Below are 17428 nucleotides of genomic sequence, written 5' to 3' on the forward strand. Positions count from 1 at the left end.
CAAAATGAATGCACACAAATGATGCATTTGTTATAGTTTGGCTTTTTCTCATATAGATGACATCTGACAATTTCAATATTTACTACTTCTGCTTTATATCCCACTCTCAGTCTGAACTAGCATATGATGCATTTCCTGTATATTTAGTATAATCAGATTTAATTTAATTAAACTCTAAACAACTTGAAAAGAAAAAAAATGAAATTTTATTCACTTCTTTGCTGACGTTTGCTGCACTGCTGCAGATTTTACTGGATAAAGATGAAAAACATTTACTCACTGGACCAGTGAACTTGCAGGAGGCAAAGTCGCTGCAGCCACCATTTGGCTCTTCAGTACATCTGGAGAGCAGACAGAAAAACAGCCTGATGTCACGTTCCCAAAAGTAAACACCTCACGTTGATTTAATGAAGGCAACAAGGAAGCCAGAAAAAAAAACGTATTTAAGACAAAGATGAAAGGCCACACTGACCTGTTAATGGGACTGCAGGAGTAGCCATCTCCCTGGTAATCACTGCGGCAGGTGCAGTTGACGACGAGTCCCATCTGGTTGCAGTCCGCATTCACATGGCAGCCGCCGTTGTACTCGGAGCAAAGGTCTGGAGCTGCAGAGTGTTTTTAATAAAACTGTCATCTGATTCATTATAAATGCTGGCTCAGTTTAAGGTAAGCATCAGCTCGCCACATGTACAACATCTGGAGCCTGAAACAAATGTGAACTGTTTTGATGCTTTTCTACAGCAACCAAATTATCAATCAGAACAGGAGTGCCACTGAGGAGAGAAAACAAATCTGATACTGAAAAACTAGAAGGATGAAAATATTTTAAGAAAAACAAACTGTCACAGAGCTCTTTCTTAAAATGCTCCAAAAACAGTTTGATTAATTCTGCCAGTCTGCTAATGTGCACAACAAGAACATTTACAGAAAGAATGACAGGTTACTGTAGTCAAAGAAAATAATAAGGGATAAAAACTATAAATGAAAAGGGATTATGGCAACAGTAGGGCCAAAAAAAAAAATGTTTATGCTTTTAAAAAATTACTGAAACAATTGATTTTTTACAATCTTTGTTATTTTGATTAGAAGGGAGGCCAAAACCTGGTTGGGGTGGGGCGGGGCACACCACCATTTTCTTTTTTGTATGCTGAAAAACTCTGGATTGTAAGGTTAATCAAGTGTTGACCAGTATTGTAATGAATCACATGGACGCTTATCACTTGCATATGCTCAAATGTTGGGCAAGCTAATTAAACTGATTTAATTAGACCCCCTGGTTCACTGCCAGGGAGGCTAATCTTCCTCTAATCTAAGGGCTGAACTGGCCTCTTGTACTGCAATGCCAGGGTTAATAAGTTACAAATCAGCCATCAAAGACTAACAGGTGAATATACTTTGTCTCTTCTCCACCAACACATTCCTGGTTCTGTTATCTTTTAATCAGAGATAAATTACTATCATTGGAGCCTTCAAACTTAATTCACTGAAGCCATTTAAATGCACCAAGTGTTTACTGTACCAGCTCAGAAGAGACGATCCAAGCACAGGACGCAGCAGGGTAACAGTTAAAAATCAAGATTATTGATCCAGACTGAGGTCAGCTAATTAAAGAAACAAAACACAAGAGGAACAAGGGGATACACAAAGAAGAAACCTAGGACTAGAAGGAAACAAAACAATATATCAAGAATACTAACAGAAAGTTAGAACAGCTAACTGGGAAGAATTCAACACAATCTAATACGAAATAAAGGGAAACTGGGGAATACATTTACAGAGGTGAGTAGCTGGTGTGCAAGAAAACTTGTGGGAACTAGAATCAAGGGTGGAAGTAGACAGAGTTAATAAAATAAAAAAGGAACTGTGGAATGGCTGCTGTTTATGTTGTATGACGCTGATGATGTCATGCTGTTTCGGGTTGTATTAGAAAAAGTAAAACATTGTCAGAGTGTAGCAGAAACAACAGTGGATGTGACACAACCACCAATCTCGACCGATCCCTGTTGATGAGTGGTTGTTAGGTGATCATATGCTACACTTTTTGGTGTAGTATCTGATCATCCTTGTGATTTAAACACTGCAGTCACTCATAAATTACAACCAAGTGGTATTAAGACCTGAAAAATTCAATGAAATGCAGGTTTATTTACCCCAAGTACCTTTAGGAAACTGGCATCAACAGTTGCCTAAAGGGACTTTATGAAGTAAAGACCCTACAGTGTTCAGGAGAAAACCCTGACAATCGAACAAGCCCCTGGAATAAGCCTGCAGTGATGGTTTAAAGGATTCTAATGACATGTAGCAGTTGTAGATCTACATGTTGGGAGTGGAAAAAGTTTCATGGAGGGGGAACGCTCAGTCTAATGCATGAAGTCCCACAGCAGTCTGAAACTACACTGTCTGATGGCATCATGTCAACATGGACTAAAATCTCTGAGCAATGTTTCAGCACCTTGTTGAATTTGAATAAAAGCAGAACTGAAACAAAAAAAAGGGGGGAACCTGGTTCAAGCATATTGTACATATTAAAGTGTATTTTTGCATTATTAATATTAGATTTACGGATTATTTTTCTTAACCGTGGATAGAAAGCAGTGAAGACAGGAAAGTCAGGGGACAGCGGGCAAGGGAAGACACACCATGGGTCAGAGTTGAACCTGGACCGCTGCATTTCAGCCTTGTAGCCTATAGTTGCATGCAAATCTCAGAGGTGGTTTTTCACCTTCAAGGTGAATTTTCTTCATCTCAACGAGTTGCTTATTGGAACCACAGCTGGACCCGGATGATCAAAACTTACCAGAGCTTCCTCTTACTTCTGTGACTACAAAGCACTCTAATCTCTTCTAAATCTATTATTGCATGACCACCGTTAGGATGATGTGTGTTTTTAAACAATGGACAACACTCACGTGGCTCTGGAGTGCAGAAGGTGCCATTCCCCTGGAATCCCGGTTTACACAGACAACCAGCACCTAGCACACAGTCAGCCTGAGCGTGGCACTGCCGGCACTCCTCTGGGATTGAGCCTAGAAAGGCAGACGGGGGATTTATCTCAGTAGAAGATAACAAGTCAAATCCAGTCAAGTCAAAGTTTATTTATATAGCACATTTAAAAGACTAGTGTACATCAAAGTGCTTCACAATAAAACCGCAGTGCGGGCAGAACAAAGAACAAATAGTACAATTATACTTAAAATTGCATTTACATGGTGTAAGGCAGGCCGAATGAAGGTCAAACTAATTTGTTTCAAAAGCTAAGTTAAACAAGTGTGTTTTTAAACGGGATTTGAATGATTGAATTGATTCCGAAGTACGGATTTCGACTGGGAGATTATTCCAGAGTCTAGGGGCAGCGATGGCAAATGCACGGTCACCTCTGGTTTTTAAACGAGACCTTGGTTGCATTAGGAGCAGTTGGCTGGAGGATCTTAGTGCTCTCTTTGGGTTGTACGGATAGAGGCGATCAGTTAAGTAGCTAGGGGCCAGGTTATTTAGAATTTTAAAAGTGAGCAGAAGGATTTTGAAATCAATGCGATATTTGACGGGAAGCCAGTGTAGGTTAGCGAGGATGGGGTGATGAGCTCATGCTTTCTAGTGCCGATTAAGAGGAGGCCCAGGTAAAGAGAGTTACAATAGTCCAATGAGGAGTGATGAAGGCATGGATAAGTTTTTCAAGTTCTTTATGTGGTAAATAGGGCTTAGCTAACAAGAGTAAACAGGGCTTTAAGATAAAACTCACAGGTTTATTTAAGGAATGTTTTTGTGAATCCAACCTAGAAACTTTCAGAAAACAAAAGCATTCAACATGGATCCAGAATCCTCGTTTTGTTTGCATAGACCATTTGCACTTGGACTTCCTACACTGTGGTCTCTTAAATTTGAATTTCGTTATGAGCAAGAAGACAAGGTCTCAGGGATCCAAATCCAAAGTAGGTCTTAATCTGAGTGAAGACTGTGTTGCCATCATCTCCTGGCATGATGGCACAACATCAAGTTTCAGGTAGTTTCCAGCGAATGTTCTTCAGATGCCTCAGGTGTTACAGAAAAAAAAAGAAAACAAATGACACTCATATTCTTGTTCACACTCCCGGCCTGATGCACTGCTTTTCGACTTGGAAACTTTGACTCCTCCACTGAAAACTCCTCTCTGGACTCTGGGTTGTCGCTGGAGAGCCGACTCTCATCACTGGGGTAATTCCTCTCCTTGAAAGTTGGTGACGTTCAAGGACTTTGGTGAAATTGCAGCAAATTACATCCAAGTAGTCATACCATGATTTCCATGTAGTGATCTAAAAGCAGTAGCAACACTGGAAACGAACTGCACCCAAATTTTAGGGGTTTTCTGTGTTTTTTAATGGGCAGTCTTAAGTAAAAAAAAAAAAACATGGTTGGAATTATGTTGATCAAATACTGAAATAGATTATTTAACATGATTATCCATGCACTCAAACATCATGCATTTATTAAACTGTCTTTGCATCTAAATTAACGATAAATACATTGAAAACTAAAAACAGGAGGAGGTTGGCGGTGTTTTTGACCATAAAGGTAGTCTCACAGGAAGAACCACTGGTCCCTGCTGACCTGCAGCCTCTCCGTTGTGAGGTGGAGGTTTGGACAAGGACAAAAAGAGGTGCAGTTGGCAACGGGCTCGCATATCTCCAGAGACGAGTACAGAAGCTACTGAAAGAGAGCCGAAGCTAAAAATTAAATTACATCTCAAGCACACACTGCCAAAAGTGGACCAGGTAGTAGATGCTGAGGGATCTGGAGACAAAGGAAGCTGCAGCTGTTCATGATCGTTTCACATCATGACTTTAAGCTCCTCTTTATAAATCTTACTGATGAAAGTCTGGCTCAAGACGATCTAAACAGCGAATGAGTTTTGGCTGTAAATGAAAGGGCTGTGCTCGTTTTATAACACAAGACAGAACAGACCAGAAGAGCTTTGTAGCAAAGATAAAAGCAACAAGTCATTGCTGTATCTCATTATCTTCTTAACTGTTAAAAGCCAAAAACCTAACTGAAACTAAAATGAGTCACTCAGATGTGGTTTTCATCGTATCTCATCACTGTTTGGCTGGAACAGAGAAAAACTGGTTAAAATGTTGAGGATAGCCCTAAGTTGTTTTTTTTAGTTTAACAAGCCCTTTAGAATCAGAATCAGAATCAGAATCAGAATGGGGTTTATTGCCAAATGTTGAGCAGGTTTACAACATTAGGAAATTGCTGCGGTGCTTCAGTGCAAACATAGTGTCATAAATAGCACTTAAATAGACATGAAAAAATAAAAGTAGGGATAAGAATTAAAAGTGCTACGTAGAAAGATATGTGCATGAGATATACATGAGATATATACATGAGAATAAGAATTAAGAGTGCTACGTTGAAAGATATATACATGAGTGCAGATGGTGATCAGTGCCAAACATGGAATGATGCAGTGAACACAGCGTAGGGTCATGTGTTAGTAGCGGGAACAGTCATATGGTTATTGTTCATGTGTCCAACAGCAGAGGGGAAGAAACTGTTCTTATGGCGAGAGGTTCTGGTGCGAATGGACCGGAGCCTCCTGCCTGAGGGGAGCAGGTCAAACAGACTGTGTCCAGGGTGAGAAGGGTCAGCTGAGATCCGGGCTGCACGCCGCAGTGTCCTGGAGGTGTACAGGTCCTGCAGAGATGGGAGTCTGCAGCCAATCACCTTCTCAGCAGAGCGCACAACACGCTGCAGTCTCTGTTTGTCCCTGATAGTGGCTCCAGCGTACCACACGGTGATGGAGGAGGTGAGGATGGACTCGATGATTGCAGTGTAGAACTGCATCATCGTCCGTGTTGGCAGGTTGAATTTCTTCAGCTGCCTCAGGAAGTACATCCTCTGCTGGGCTTTCTTAATGACGGAGGTGATGGTGGGCTCCCACTTCAGGTCCTGGGTGATGGTGGTACCCAGGAAGCGGAATGAGTCCACAGAGGTGATGGGGGTGTCAGTCAGGATGATGGGGGGGAGTGGGGCTGTGTGCTTCCTGAAGTCCACAATAATCTCCACTGTCTTCTGGGCATTCAGCACCAGGTTGTTGTGGCTGCACCAGGACACCAGACGTTCAACCTCCCTCCTGTAGGCAGACTCATCCCCGTCCGAGATGAGTCCAATAACGGTGGTGTCATCTGCAAACTTGATTAGCTTGACAGAATGGTGGGTGGAGGTGCAGCAGTTGGTGTACAGGGAGAAGAGCAGAGGAGAAAGAACACAGCCCTGAGGGGAGCCGGTGCTGATGGTCCGGGAGTCCGAGACATTCTTTCCCAGCCTCACATGCTGCTTCCTGTCCGTCAGGAAGTCAGTGATCCACCGGCAGATGGGGTCAGGCACATTCATCTGGGAAAGCTTGTCTCTTTAAGGTGGAGAATAGTTATAGCAGATGGGTGGAGCTTCTGAGATAAGACATTAGGGACAATTTCCCCCCTAAATGACAACATACAGTGATGAGGCATAACCTTATGACCTTTTTCTTTTGCTGCCAAAACAGCCCTGACCCATGTTCCCTCTAAGCTGCGGCACGTGCGCAATTGCGCACTGCTGGCACGGTCTCTGCGCACAGAAAATCTGCTTTGCACACAAAAAAACTAACCTGAATTGAAATTAAAATTAATACTTTAACAATTCTGTTTTGCAGTGTTAGTCAGTGAGTGACTGGCTGCTCCCATATGGGATTAGAACACCTTATCCCATAGTTCAGCCAATAATGTGTATATACGCAGCCAATCAACGTCGTTAACAGGCTATGACAGCGTCCTTATGTGCCGACACCGGTGTTTGAGCTGGCAAAGCAGCGTGGCTGATGTGGAGTGAAGCCACGTTAATGACAACGTGTACAACCACTGGAGATGTGAGCAGGACAGACGGAACAATTCACGGAAAAAGTGTGGACTTTATAACAGTTTTTAAATTGTGCTGATAGGCCACGTAAAACCAGAGTTATCATAAAAATATCTGCAATGTTTGTTTTTCTTCCTGAATACTGTCGTTGTTTATATTTACTGCGGGAAGAAACTGTAAAAACGGCGTTTTATAAGGAAAAAAGGCTCGAAATCACTCTCCGCCTGTGAGCAAAAACAAACCCCACCCCCCTGTCCCTTTCCTATTCGTCCAAAAAAGTACCATGTCGACCAATCAAAAAATGATATGGCAACGTGGCATCTAGTTGTTAAGAAACGGGGGTAAGTTTTAGGAGTGTTTTGAGACGTGAGAGATTTGAGACATTTAGCGCAAATCATGTGTAGTTAGTGTGTAGTGTAGTCAATAGTTTTGTTGTGTGTGTCAGAACAATGAGTCGACTGCTGAATGTTATAGGAGTGACACATCTCCTGTTGTCGGGCCTGCAGGTATCAGGCTGTTGTTCTCCTTTATCTCATAGTGGACAGAAATTGTTTTTTGGAGTGGCACAAATAATTTGTGTGTCGTCAGATTTGATGCAGAACAGCTGATTGTTCTGTAAATAGTTTGAAATGTTTATTTAAAAATGCCTTGGCTGCATTTAAAAGAAATAGCTGCAAAAAACTTTGTTGTTTCCCAAACTGAGTTACTTTTTTGAAGAACTATATAATTAATTGCCCAACATTGGCCATTATATACTGTAGTTTGCAGACAGAGTTACAGGACTCTCTCCCAGACCACAGACTCATAATACATATCAGAGCTTTATAAAAAAAATTTAAAAAGAAAGAAAGTTGTGTTCTCAAAATTGGAGTTCAAGTTATTTTTACTTCAAATAGTGTTAACATACTACACAGGTCAATGACTAGATTTTTTTTTTTTAATTTTCATTGTAAGTGGGCTAAAGCAGTTGATTAAAAGTAGTCTAACATAAATGTAAATGCTGTAATTTAATTATTTTAATAAACCATGTAACTTGGCTGGATTGGATGCCGGCGTAACCACAGTACACACGTCTGATGTCGCTCACAGTGGTCCAAGGGATCGCTCAGGGAGTTTGTGTGTTCGCTCAGATACATTAAAAATTAGAGGGAACATTGGCTCTGACCCATCAAGACTTGGACCCCTGAGAGTGTGCTATGGTTATCAGAGAGATCTGGGAAATTACAGGCAAAATCAACACCTCAAACTCGTTGCTCTGCTCCTCAGGCAGGCAGCGCACATTATCCTACTGAACCATTTACTGTTTCCATGAAAGGGTCTACATGGTCTGCAGCAGTGCTTAGGTAGGTGGGACCTAACAAAGTAGCATCCACATGAAGGGCAAGACCTAAGGATTCCCAGCAGAACATTGCCCAAAGCATTACACTGCCTCCAGAGGCTTAACTTTGTCCCACAGTCCATAGTGTGTGATTCATCAGGCCAAGGCACCTTCTTTCATTGCTCTGTGGTCCAGGTCTGATGCTCTCATGTCCATTGTTGGTGCTTTTGGTGGTGGACTGGGGTCACCAAGGGCATCCTGACTGGTCTGCAGCCCAATGTGCAACAAACTGTGATGAACTGTTTATCCTGATATCTTTCTATCAGAACCAGAACAAACTTTTTCTGCAGGATAGGTTACAGTAGCATCTGTTGGATCAGAAAACACAGGTCAGCCTTCACTTCCCATCAGTGAGTCTTGGCTGCCCATGACCCTGTAACTGTTTCACCACTGCAGACCAGGAACACCCAATAAGAGCTGCTCTGATGCAGTCGACTCCATTTTTCCTGCTTCTAACAGATCAACTGTGAGGACAAAATGTGCACTTTATCCCGAATATAGTCCACCCACTAACAGGTGCCATGATGAAGAGATAATAAGTGTTATTCATTTTATCTGTCAGTGGTCATAATGTTATGCCCGACCTGTGTACAAAGCCATGAAGATAGTCTGCTCATACAGTAGGTATTACAGACACTCACCTCATTATTTGCAACTCCGACCTTATTTAAAGTAAATATTCACCACTGTAACAGTATACATGACAAAATAAAAGAAAGCACCTCAGATTCATTGTTTTATAATAACTTGGTTAAGGTTTAAAATGACCACGGGCTTGGTTTAGGGATAATTTAACCATGCCTTAATGGTTACCAAGGTATCCATCTGTTTAAAAAAATTGTGAGCTTTATTTAAGAAATAATAAACAAAAATCATACATTTGTAGATGTTTTAGAATTTTTACAACCTCAGTACCAACCAGTGGCTCTTTTCATGAGCTTTGTTGACCATTAAAACCCGATCAGGGTCTCATATCTTTGTGCATTCAAGAAGAAATCTCACCTATTTTGTTCTGGCAGCGATTGCCCTCCCAGCCCGGCTTGCAGATACACTGTCCAGATCCTCCAATGCCATCATTGCACCTTCCCTGGTTCCTGCAGGAACAGGCTGAGAGAGACAAACTTGACTTGAAGAGTAGAAAAAAACTGTGAAATGAGCATTTAGAGCAGCCTGAAGCCTGAGCTTTGGGCTCACATCTGGATTATGTTTTATATGAGCAACATTATTTTTAAAATATAAAAAATGAAAAGCAGATAAGGTCCACTTCATAAATCACACAGCATAAATCTAATTTTTGTCATATTTCTTATTTTAATATTATGCTTTTGATTTTATTTATGCTCCAAGGATCTATGGTGGTGAGCTGTCTGTGAACCTGAGTCACATTTGCAGCCCGAGTCTGACAGAGGAGAACAAATCAGCGTTATAGATAACATCCTCTCTACCAGAGAAGCTGACACCATCAGAGCTTAACAATTATCGACCAGCTGTTCTCACGTCGCATGTGAAGAAGGTACTGGAAACACCAGTTTTGGCTCACCTGAGACCACAGGTGGAAACATCTATTGATCCTCTGCAGTTTGTACACCAACCAAATCTGGGAGTGGATGATTCAATCATCTCCATGCTGCAGAGAACCTACTCCCAATCTGGAGAGTAACAGCTGCACAGTGAGGATACTTTCTATGATTTATCAAGTAAATTTGAAATGATTCAGCTGCTGCTTCTGAGCGAGAAGCTCCTGAAAATATCAGTGAACACGTCCACCATCTCATGGATTACTGACTACCTGACAGTCAGTCTTCAGTATGTTAGAATGGCATAGCTCTGTCAGATTTGGTGGTTACAGTGTAGCTTGCCATCACCAGTGTGTGAATGGGTGGATGACTGAATGTAGTGTAAAGCACTTTGGGGTCCATAGGGACTAAGTAAAGCGCTATACAAATAAAGGCCATTTACCATCAAGGATGGCTACATGGCCCATGTCTATCCTGGGACAGGATGCCGATGTGGTGGAGGAGTACAAGTAGCCGAGCATCCACATGAAAAACAGACTAAACTGGAAGGATGTATACAAGAAGGGGTGAGCAGGCTCTTCAACATGTGCAGAAACATAATGGACATTTTCTATCAGTCAGCTGTGAGAAACATCAGAGCTGGTAAGAGAAGGTCACTGCACCAGCTGTTATCCATAATGGATAATCCTGGCCACCCTCTGCACTGCTTACTAGGAGGCAGCGGAGCATCTTCCCCAAAAGACTGATTCAGCTCTGCTGCCACAAGAACAGAGACAGGAAAGCTTCATGTTGTCACCATCTTTAATACAATATATCATCTTTCAGGCTGAGAGACATCTGTCAGATATAATTATTAGTATTATTATTATTGTTGTTAATAATACTAATATTTTAATTGCTGTAACACACGACTTAATAATCATGGGTTAATTAAATATTACATAAATGCTGTTTTTTTCATCAAAAGTTTCATTGTTTTTATAAGAGCTGTTATGCAACAGCTTCACTTTAACTAAAGCTGCAGAGTGCTCTTTGCAGACCTCAATCTGCTCTGGATGAATTGAGCAACCATGGCGACGTGTTTTGTTCCTGCTGTGACGAAGAGTTTCAAATCGACTCCAGCTCTAACTGACACCTCTGCCGTCTCCTCCAAAGCGAGGACACACCTGTGTTCCTCTGTGGAGAAACACTGAGTTGGATTTAATAAAGACTGTTAAACTCAAACAGGCAAAGATGAGCATTCGTATCCACATTTAAAGAAAAACAAAAAATCTGCTCTGGTGGTTTGGCTCTAAGCGAAGACAGCTGGCAGGTTTGTCCTGAGCTGGAAACACACCCAGCTGTGTGATGGTGAGTGTGGAGTGTTGCCATGGTGACAGACTGCTGGAGAGCTGATGGGGGTGAGACTGTCTGCTGATGCCAGATTTGCTACTTTCTTTCGCCACAGCGTATTAAAGGGTCACAACGCAGCCATGGTGAATACATCAAAGGGCTGAAACGCACCCTCCTCTTATTTTTACATTTTGTTTTTTTTTAATACCAAAATCGTGCACCAAATTTATGATTGAGATTTTGCATTTCTATGCACTGCCCCCTGCAGGTGGTAGAGAGCTGCTGCCTCAAGTGCTGCTTTTCATTACACTCACATGTCTCCTCCCTTCCTCAGCTCATCCCAGTCAAGTGGGAGAGTTGTGAGGAAAAGGTGTGAGGATGGAGGAGGAAGCTGTGAAGTGAGAATTCCTCCATTCCAGAGTCAGTCTTCACTTATGGATGTTGCTTGTGATTGTTTTTGATTATCTACTCGTCTTATTTCTAGAAAGGTCAGAGGTCAGATGGCCCAGGATGTGAGTGGGCGTTAAGGCGTCTGGGAGGGAATTTAAAAATTGGATAATAGATGGCAGACAGTTGGTGTCGTAAGCCACCGCCTCTGTTCAAAGATGGTGACATCGATGGCTTCTTTCACTCCTCTTTCAAACCACCTGTGAACATTGGCATCCTCGAAAGAGTGACCTTTGTCCTTTAGATGCAGATGAACCGCTGAGTCTTGTCCCATTGAGGGGTTCTTCTATGTTGTGCCATTCATTTATGAAGTGGCTGTTTGGTCTCTCCAACAGCCACTTCTGGAGAGCTGTTGGAGAGCAGACCTTAGGTGCACTCTCTTTGTTTTTCCACTGAGCGATGATAAAAACTAAAAAGCATTTTACCTGTGCAGTTAGGGCCATAGAACCCAGCGACACACAGTTCGCAGGATTCCCCTCTGAATCCGGTGTGGCATCTACATGTTCCAGTACCGAGATTACCGTCGTTGCAGTCGCCATGTTTGCCACAAGGGGCCTCCAAACCACCTGAACAAACTGCAACAGACAGAAGAAAAGGGTCAAAACATAGCATGGAAACAAAGAAAAAAAGAAACTCTCTTCCAGTCTTTATTAACTTTGCTCAGTGGGACCTGACAGAGACGGAAGTCTGTGGGAGAATTCTGCAAAGGTAAACATGGTGGCACAACCAGCCTTACCCAGCTTTCATGTCCCTGTGACCTCTGAAAAAAGGTTTTACTCCAGGGGCTTCAAAACAACTGCCCATAGGCATTACCAAGACGGCTTGCAGTGCTGTGAAAAAGTATTTACCCCCTCCTTGATTTCCTAGCTTTTTACATTTGTCACGTGTAGATAACACAAGTTAAATATAATCTGGTGACAGGGGATTTCGAAGAATCGCCCCACAGTTCTTCAGCTAAGACACCTGAGTTAGAAAACACAAACACTGCAGTCGTCTTTACTCGCGAAGGCAGTCACAGAGCGCTCGTCCTCGCAGGAGGCACTCATGGACTCGCGCTCTGTCACTGTCTGCGTTCTTTATTTATGCAAGCTTGTCACATGTGTGTACAAAGATAACAAAGTTATTCTAAGAACTCAGAGCTGAGGTTCCCCTTTTCTAAGTCTGTATGTTCTTAACATAGAGGAAGCTGTTAGTTGCTAAATAAGTTTATCACACAAGAGTTTATGTGAAAAGTCACGTAGACATGTGGATTGCTTAGTGATCCATAAATTGAGCACATTTCATGTAGCTGATCACACTAGGTACAATTTTCTTCTGACATTCCCTCCTTTTTATCACGAAATGAAATGTACATGTTATCAGTAAGTAACTACTTGTCTTTCACATTTTCAGTTACTACATCATTAGTTGCACTTCATCTTCATCTAACAAATGGGAAAAGAAGTCTTCATGATCCTCATCGGTTTGTGGTACATCTGCATATGCTGTGAGTGATGTCGCTATCATCTGTGAAATTACAGCTTTTAAACAAGGGATAACACAAATAAAGAAAAAGCTAAATAAAACCAGGGAAACTCCAACGCCGATCAACAGTCTCTTGACTGAGCGCTTCTTCCTGGATGAGGATGTTGATGTTTATGTGCACTTTACACAAGCCATTCTGAAAGTGTGATCAGAGATCAGAATTGGTGCACATGTTACAGTGTGTTTCCCATATATGGTTGGTTGTGTTAAACACGTATCTGTATCAGGCATTGTTCATCCAAGGATGGATGTGGTCTTGTGTCATGTCCAGTAGATGTGAGTTGTCATGTGTCCATCTCTTATCTCGGCTCGTGTATTGGTATCTTATTATTATCTTTGTCTAATATTAAAATCTGATTCCTGATCTGAAACATGGCAGTGTGAAATCAGGAAGGGGACAAATACTTTTTCACAGCAGTTTAGAAAGACCGTAAGTCCACATTTTTCTCACTTGGACATTAAACTAAGTAAGCATCAGTAATATCTAGTCAACCAGAAGCGTGACTGATATCTTTGAGAAAACATGCTTTCAATAAAAACTACACAAACTCAACAACTTCCAAACTAAAGCCTGTGACTTTCAGAATTTGTAACTCAGTCTTTAAACAAGCTGCAAAAACCAAGAACATCTCTGTACAAACAAAAGCACAATTCCTCACATAAGTGCCTCCATCCCTTCCCCTCTTACCTTGACAGTCTCGCCCGAAGTGGTTTTTGCAGCACTTCTGTACCCAGCCTGGAAAGCTACAAACTCTCCTACAGCCATATCTGCTGAAACGATCCAGGTCATCATACAAGTATGAGTAGCGATACCTGGAGCGCAAGTTCAAACAGCGCTCCGTCTTTCCCTGGAAGAATACAGAAATGATATTTATCTCCACAGTCTTTGCAGCTAATGCTCACATGCTTTAGCAGACCTTACCGTGTCATAGTGTTTGAAGGGACAGGACGGGGTGAAGACGCAGCTTCCACAGCGCCCCTGAAATATTTAAGACAAGTGAGATAATGATTATTTGTCATGAGATAACAGGGTTAAAGCCCTACTTAATCCACCAGGGCACATGCTAATGTGAGAGCCTTTGTAGTTTTCTGGTGTTGTTAGGATATCTGGGTCGCTGACCCAGTGGTTTTAGTTTTGTACCTTTTATTTGTGCTGTCATCTTAGTTTATTGTGAAAGTTTTGGTTTCTGTTTTGCATTTCTATTTTTCCCCAGTTCTTCTTGGTGTGTGATTATTTAGTTCTGAAGTTTTGGTTTCCTTACTCCCTCTATTCTGTGTCCAGTCAGTGTCTGTGTCTGCCCTGGTCCCACGTCTCTGTTCCCTCTGTTGCAGTGCCTGCTTGTGCGTCTGTAAGTTCAGTCTGTGTTTCCTGTTTTACTTTAAAAATCCGTGTCTCATGTTAATGCGTCTGGTTTTGCTTCCTTTGTCTCATCAGCCCTGATTTGTCCAGCTGTGTTTCCCTCCTGTCTCTCATTCCCTGATTGCTCCCTCTGTGTATATAAGCCCTGTGTTTTCATCTGTCCGTGTTGCGATCTACCCTCATTCATGCTTTGTGGCCTGCCTGCATGCATTCTTTGTAATTTTGAAGTTTGTTACTTTGAGTTCAGCATTACAGCTGTTTTTTTTTTTTGAGTTCACGTTTGTCTCCGGAGTCTGTACTTTGGGTCCCCCTTACCACCACTCCTGCCTGCACACAGCCTTCGCATGACAGGTGTTTATTCACCTGGCGCTCATCCTGGGAATTACACATTATTCAATCCCAACAATTTAGTGAAACAAAGCTTAGCTTAGTTGTTAGCTTGGTTGCTAAAGGTCAGAGGCAATTGTATGATCTATTCCTACTCTACACAAGAAGAAGCTAATAAACAATTTAGCTTCCTAAATTTTAAAATAAATCCTATGATCAAAGATAATCTGTTTTAATTAAAGGATAATTTCAACTTTTATCTAATCTGCTATATGTCTCGGTTCCTTTTCTGTGCATACACTACTGGTCAAAAATTTTAGAACTATTTTTTATTCCATTTTTTTATTAAAGATTATGCAGTTTAATTTCACATTGCACACTGAAATGAAAGCATAGTAAAATAAGCAATTTGAGTTTAAAAAGAAATCATGGACCCTGACTCCAGCACAAACAGCCCCAGACAACCACACTTCCTTGTCGATGTTTGACAGTTGATGCCACACGATGTGGAACCATCCTTTCGCCTACCTGACGGCATACAAAGATCCTGTATGATGAACTGAAGATTTCAAAATATGATTCATCAGTCCATAAAACTTTTTTTTCAGTCTTCAGTGGTCCGATGGCAGTGTTTCATGGCCCAGACAAGCCTCTGTCTTATTCTGATGTCTTAGCAATGGCTTTCTTGCTGCAACCTGTCAAACCCGTGGTTCAAAGTCTTCTCTACACAGCTGAAACTGAGACTTGCTTACCTGCTTACTTACTCTGAACCAGAACTTGGAGCTATACTATATAAATAATACTTAATTTATTGTATTCATTCTAAATTTGGGTTAAGTTTCACCATTTACATAAGCATTTCCATTTGTTATGTTTAGCTTAATTTTTTACCTGCAGTAACAAACACTTTCCCTAGCCTTGTCTAATCAGTCTAAATCAAAACTAACGAACCCAATAAACAGATTTCTTTTTTTATTTTGAGAACCTTTTGATTATAATTTTGAAAATCAGATGAAAATAAACAACATAATTTCTTTAGTAAATTACATCACTGCATTTACTAATGCTGTTGGGGCACACAGTAAAAATGACTCCCCCAGTGGCGGTACTGGTGTTGAAGTGGTAGCATTGTTAGTGTTACTCACGTAAGTGGTTCTGTTCTCGATGGTGTCACAGAATGCCCCGAGGCCAGCAGGTTCCAGCAGCTGGTCGATGCCATAGGCCACGCCATTCTGGAAGTTCAGGTAGCGGTCCACTACCTTGGCCTCATTTTCATTTATTACTACTGAACCCTAAAAACAGACACACATTTTAAAAAAATACAACTACTAAGCAATAACAGAGTAGACTAAAATGGAAACCATTCAGTAGAGACAACAGCGTGATGTTATGATCATTTTGTTGGTGGTGTAAAAACAAACAGCAGGAGTTTTGTGAATATTCACAATACACTATATAACCAAAAGTATTCGCTCGGGTTTAATATGATCTCAACCCACCCTGTGCAGCTATAACAGCTTCAACTCTTCTGGGAATGCTTTCCACAAGGTTTAAGAGCATGTGTTTATAGGAATTTTTGACCATTCTTCCAGAAGTGGATTAGTGAGGTCAGACACTGATGTTGGACAAGAAATCCTAGCTCGCAGTTTCCAGTTTAATTCATCCCAAAGGTGTTCTGTCAAGCTAAGGTCAGGACTCTGTGGAGGCCAGTCAAGTTCTTCCACACCAAACTTGCCATCCATGTCTTTATGGCCCTTGCATGTTGACTGGTGTGCAGTCATCTTGGAACAGGAAGGAGCGTTCCCCAAATTGTTACCACAAAGTTGGGAGCATGAAATTGTTCAAAATGTTTAGATATGCTGAAGCATTACGAGTTCCCTTCACCGGAACAAAGGGGCTGAGCCCAACTTCTGAAAAACAACCCCACATCATAAACCACATCCACCAAACTTTACACTTGGCACAGTGCAGTGCCAAACCCAGACTCCTTTATTGGAGCGCCAGACGGAGAGGTGCGATTCAGTTACTCCCTTTATTGTCAACCAGAACTTGGGGCTATACGCAATTCGTCACTTCTAGAGTCCAGTGGTGGTGTACTTTACACTACTACATCCACACTTTGCATTGCACTCATTGATGTAAGACTTGAATGCAGCTGCTGGGCTATAGAAACCTATTCTGTAATGTTCTGATCTAAACTGAAGGTCACATTCAGAGGTCTGTAGCAACTGACTCTACAGAAAGTTGGGGGCTTCTGTGCACTATGTGCCTCAGCATCAGGTACAAAGCTGGAATTCACTGAGCTCCTGAATTCACAAATCTTTGTAGAAGCAGTCTGCATGCCTATGTGCTTGATTTTATACACCTGTGGTCCTCTTGCTAGCCATCTCTCGTTCACTGTAAGAAACCTCGGAGTGTTCTTGGATAGCTCTTTTAAATCAGAGAAACAGGTCTCCACTGTGGTAAAAAAAAACAGCTTTTACCAGTTGCGTCAGATATCTAAAGCAAAGCCGTTCCTTCCTTTAAGGAGAAACGTATCCACGCATTCATCACATCCAGACTGGACTACTACGACTCCCTCTACTTGGGCCTCCAACACTCTTCTCTTTACCGGCTTCAGTTAGTTCAAAATGCAGCTGCGCGTCTCTTAACATGTACTAGAATCTATGATCA

At 41.7% G+C, this 17428-nt stretch overlaps 1 protein-coding gene across 2 annotated transcripts in view; it reads right to left on the bottom strand.

Moving 5' to 3' along the window:
* The window catches only part of stab1 (stabilin 1), a 174173-nt gene that overhangs the window by 63273 nt on the left and 93472 nt on the right, over positions 1–17428 (bottom strand). For both annotated transcript variants that reach the window (XM_086293106.1, XM_086293107.1), the window contains 8 exons: positions 15901–16047; positions 13991–14047; positions 13757–13916; positions 11970–12119; positions 9251–9355; positions 2910–3026; positions 473–605; positions 281–341 (listed from right to left, as the gene is read on the bottom strand). In XM_086293106.1, the coding sequence (XP_086149232.1) occupies positions 281–341; positions 473–605; positions 2910–3026; positions 9251–9355; positions 11970–12119; positions 13757–13916; positions 13991–14047; positions 15901–16047 (930 nt within the window). The remainder of the gene's footprint in view (positions 1–280; positions 342–472; positions 606–2909; positions 3027–9250; positions 9356–11969; positions 12120–13756; positions 13917–13990; positions 14048–15900; positions 16048–17428) is intronic.

The sequence above is a fragment of the Aulonocara sp. 'chitande type north' Nkhata Bay genome, linkage group LG5 (genome assembly GCF_057382095.1).
Source record: "Aulonocara sp. 'chitande type north' Nkhata Bay isolate Kocher_YH1m ecotype deep benthic linkage group LG5, A_spYH_male_GT1.1, whole genome shotgun sequence".
In the NCBI taxonomy this organism is placed as follows: Eukaryota; Metazoa; Chordata; class Actinopteri; order Cichliformes; family Cichlidae; genus Aulonocara; species Aulonocara sp. 'chitande type north' Nkhata Bay.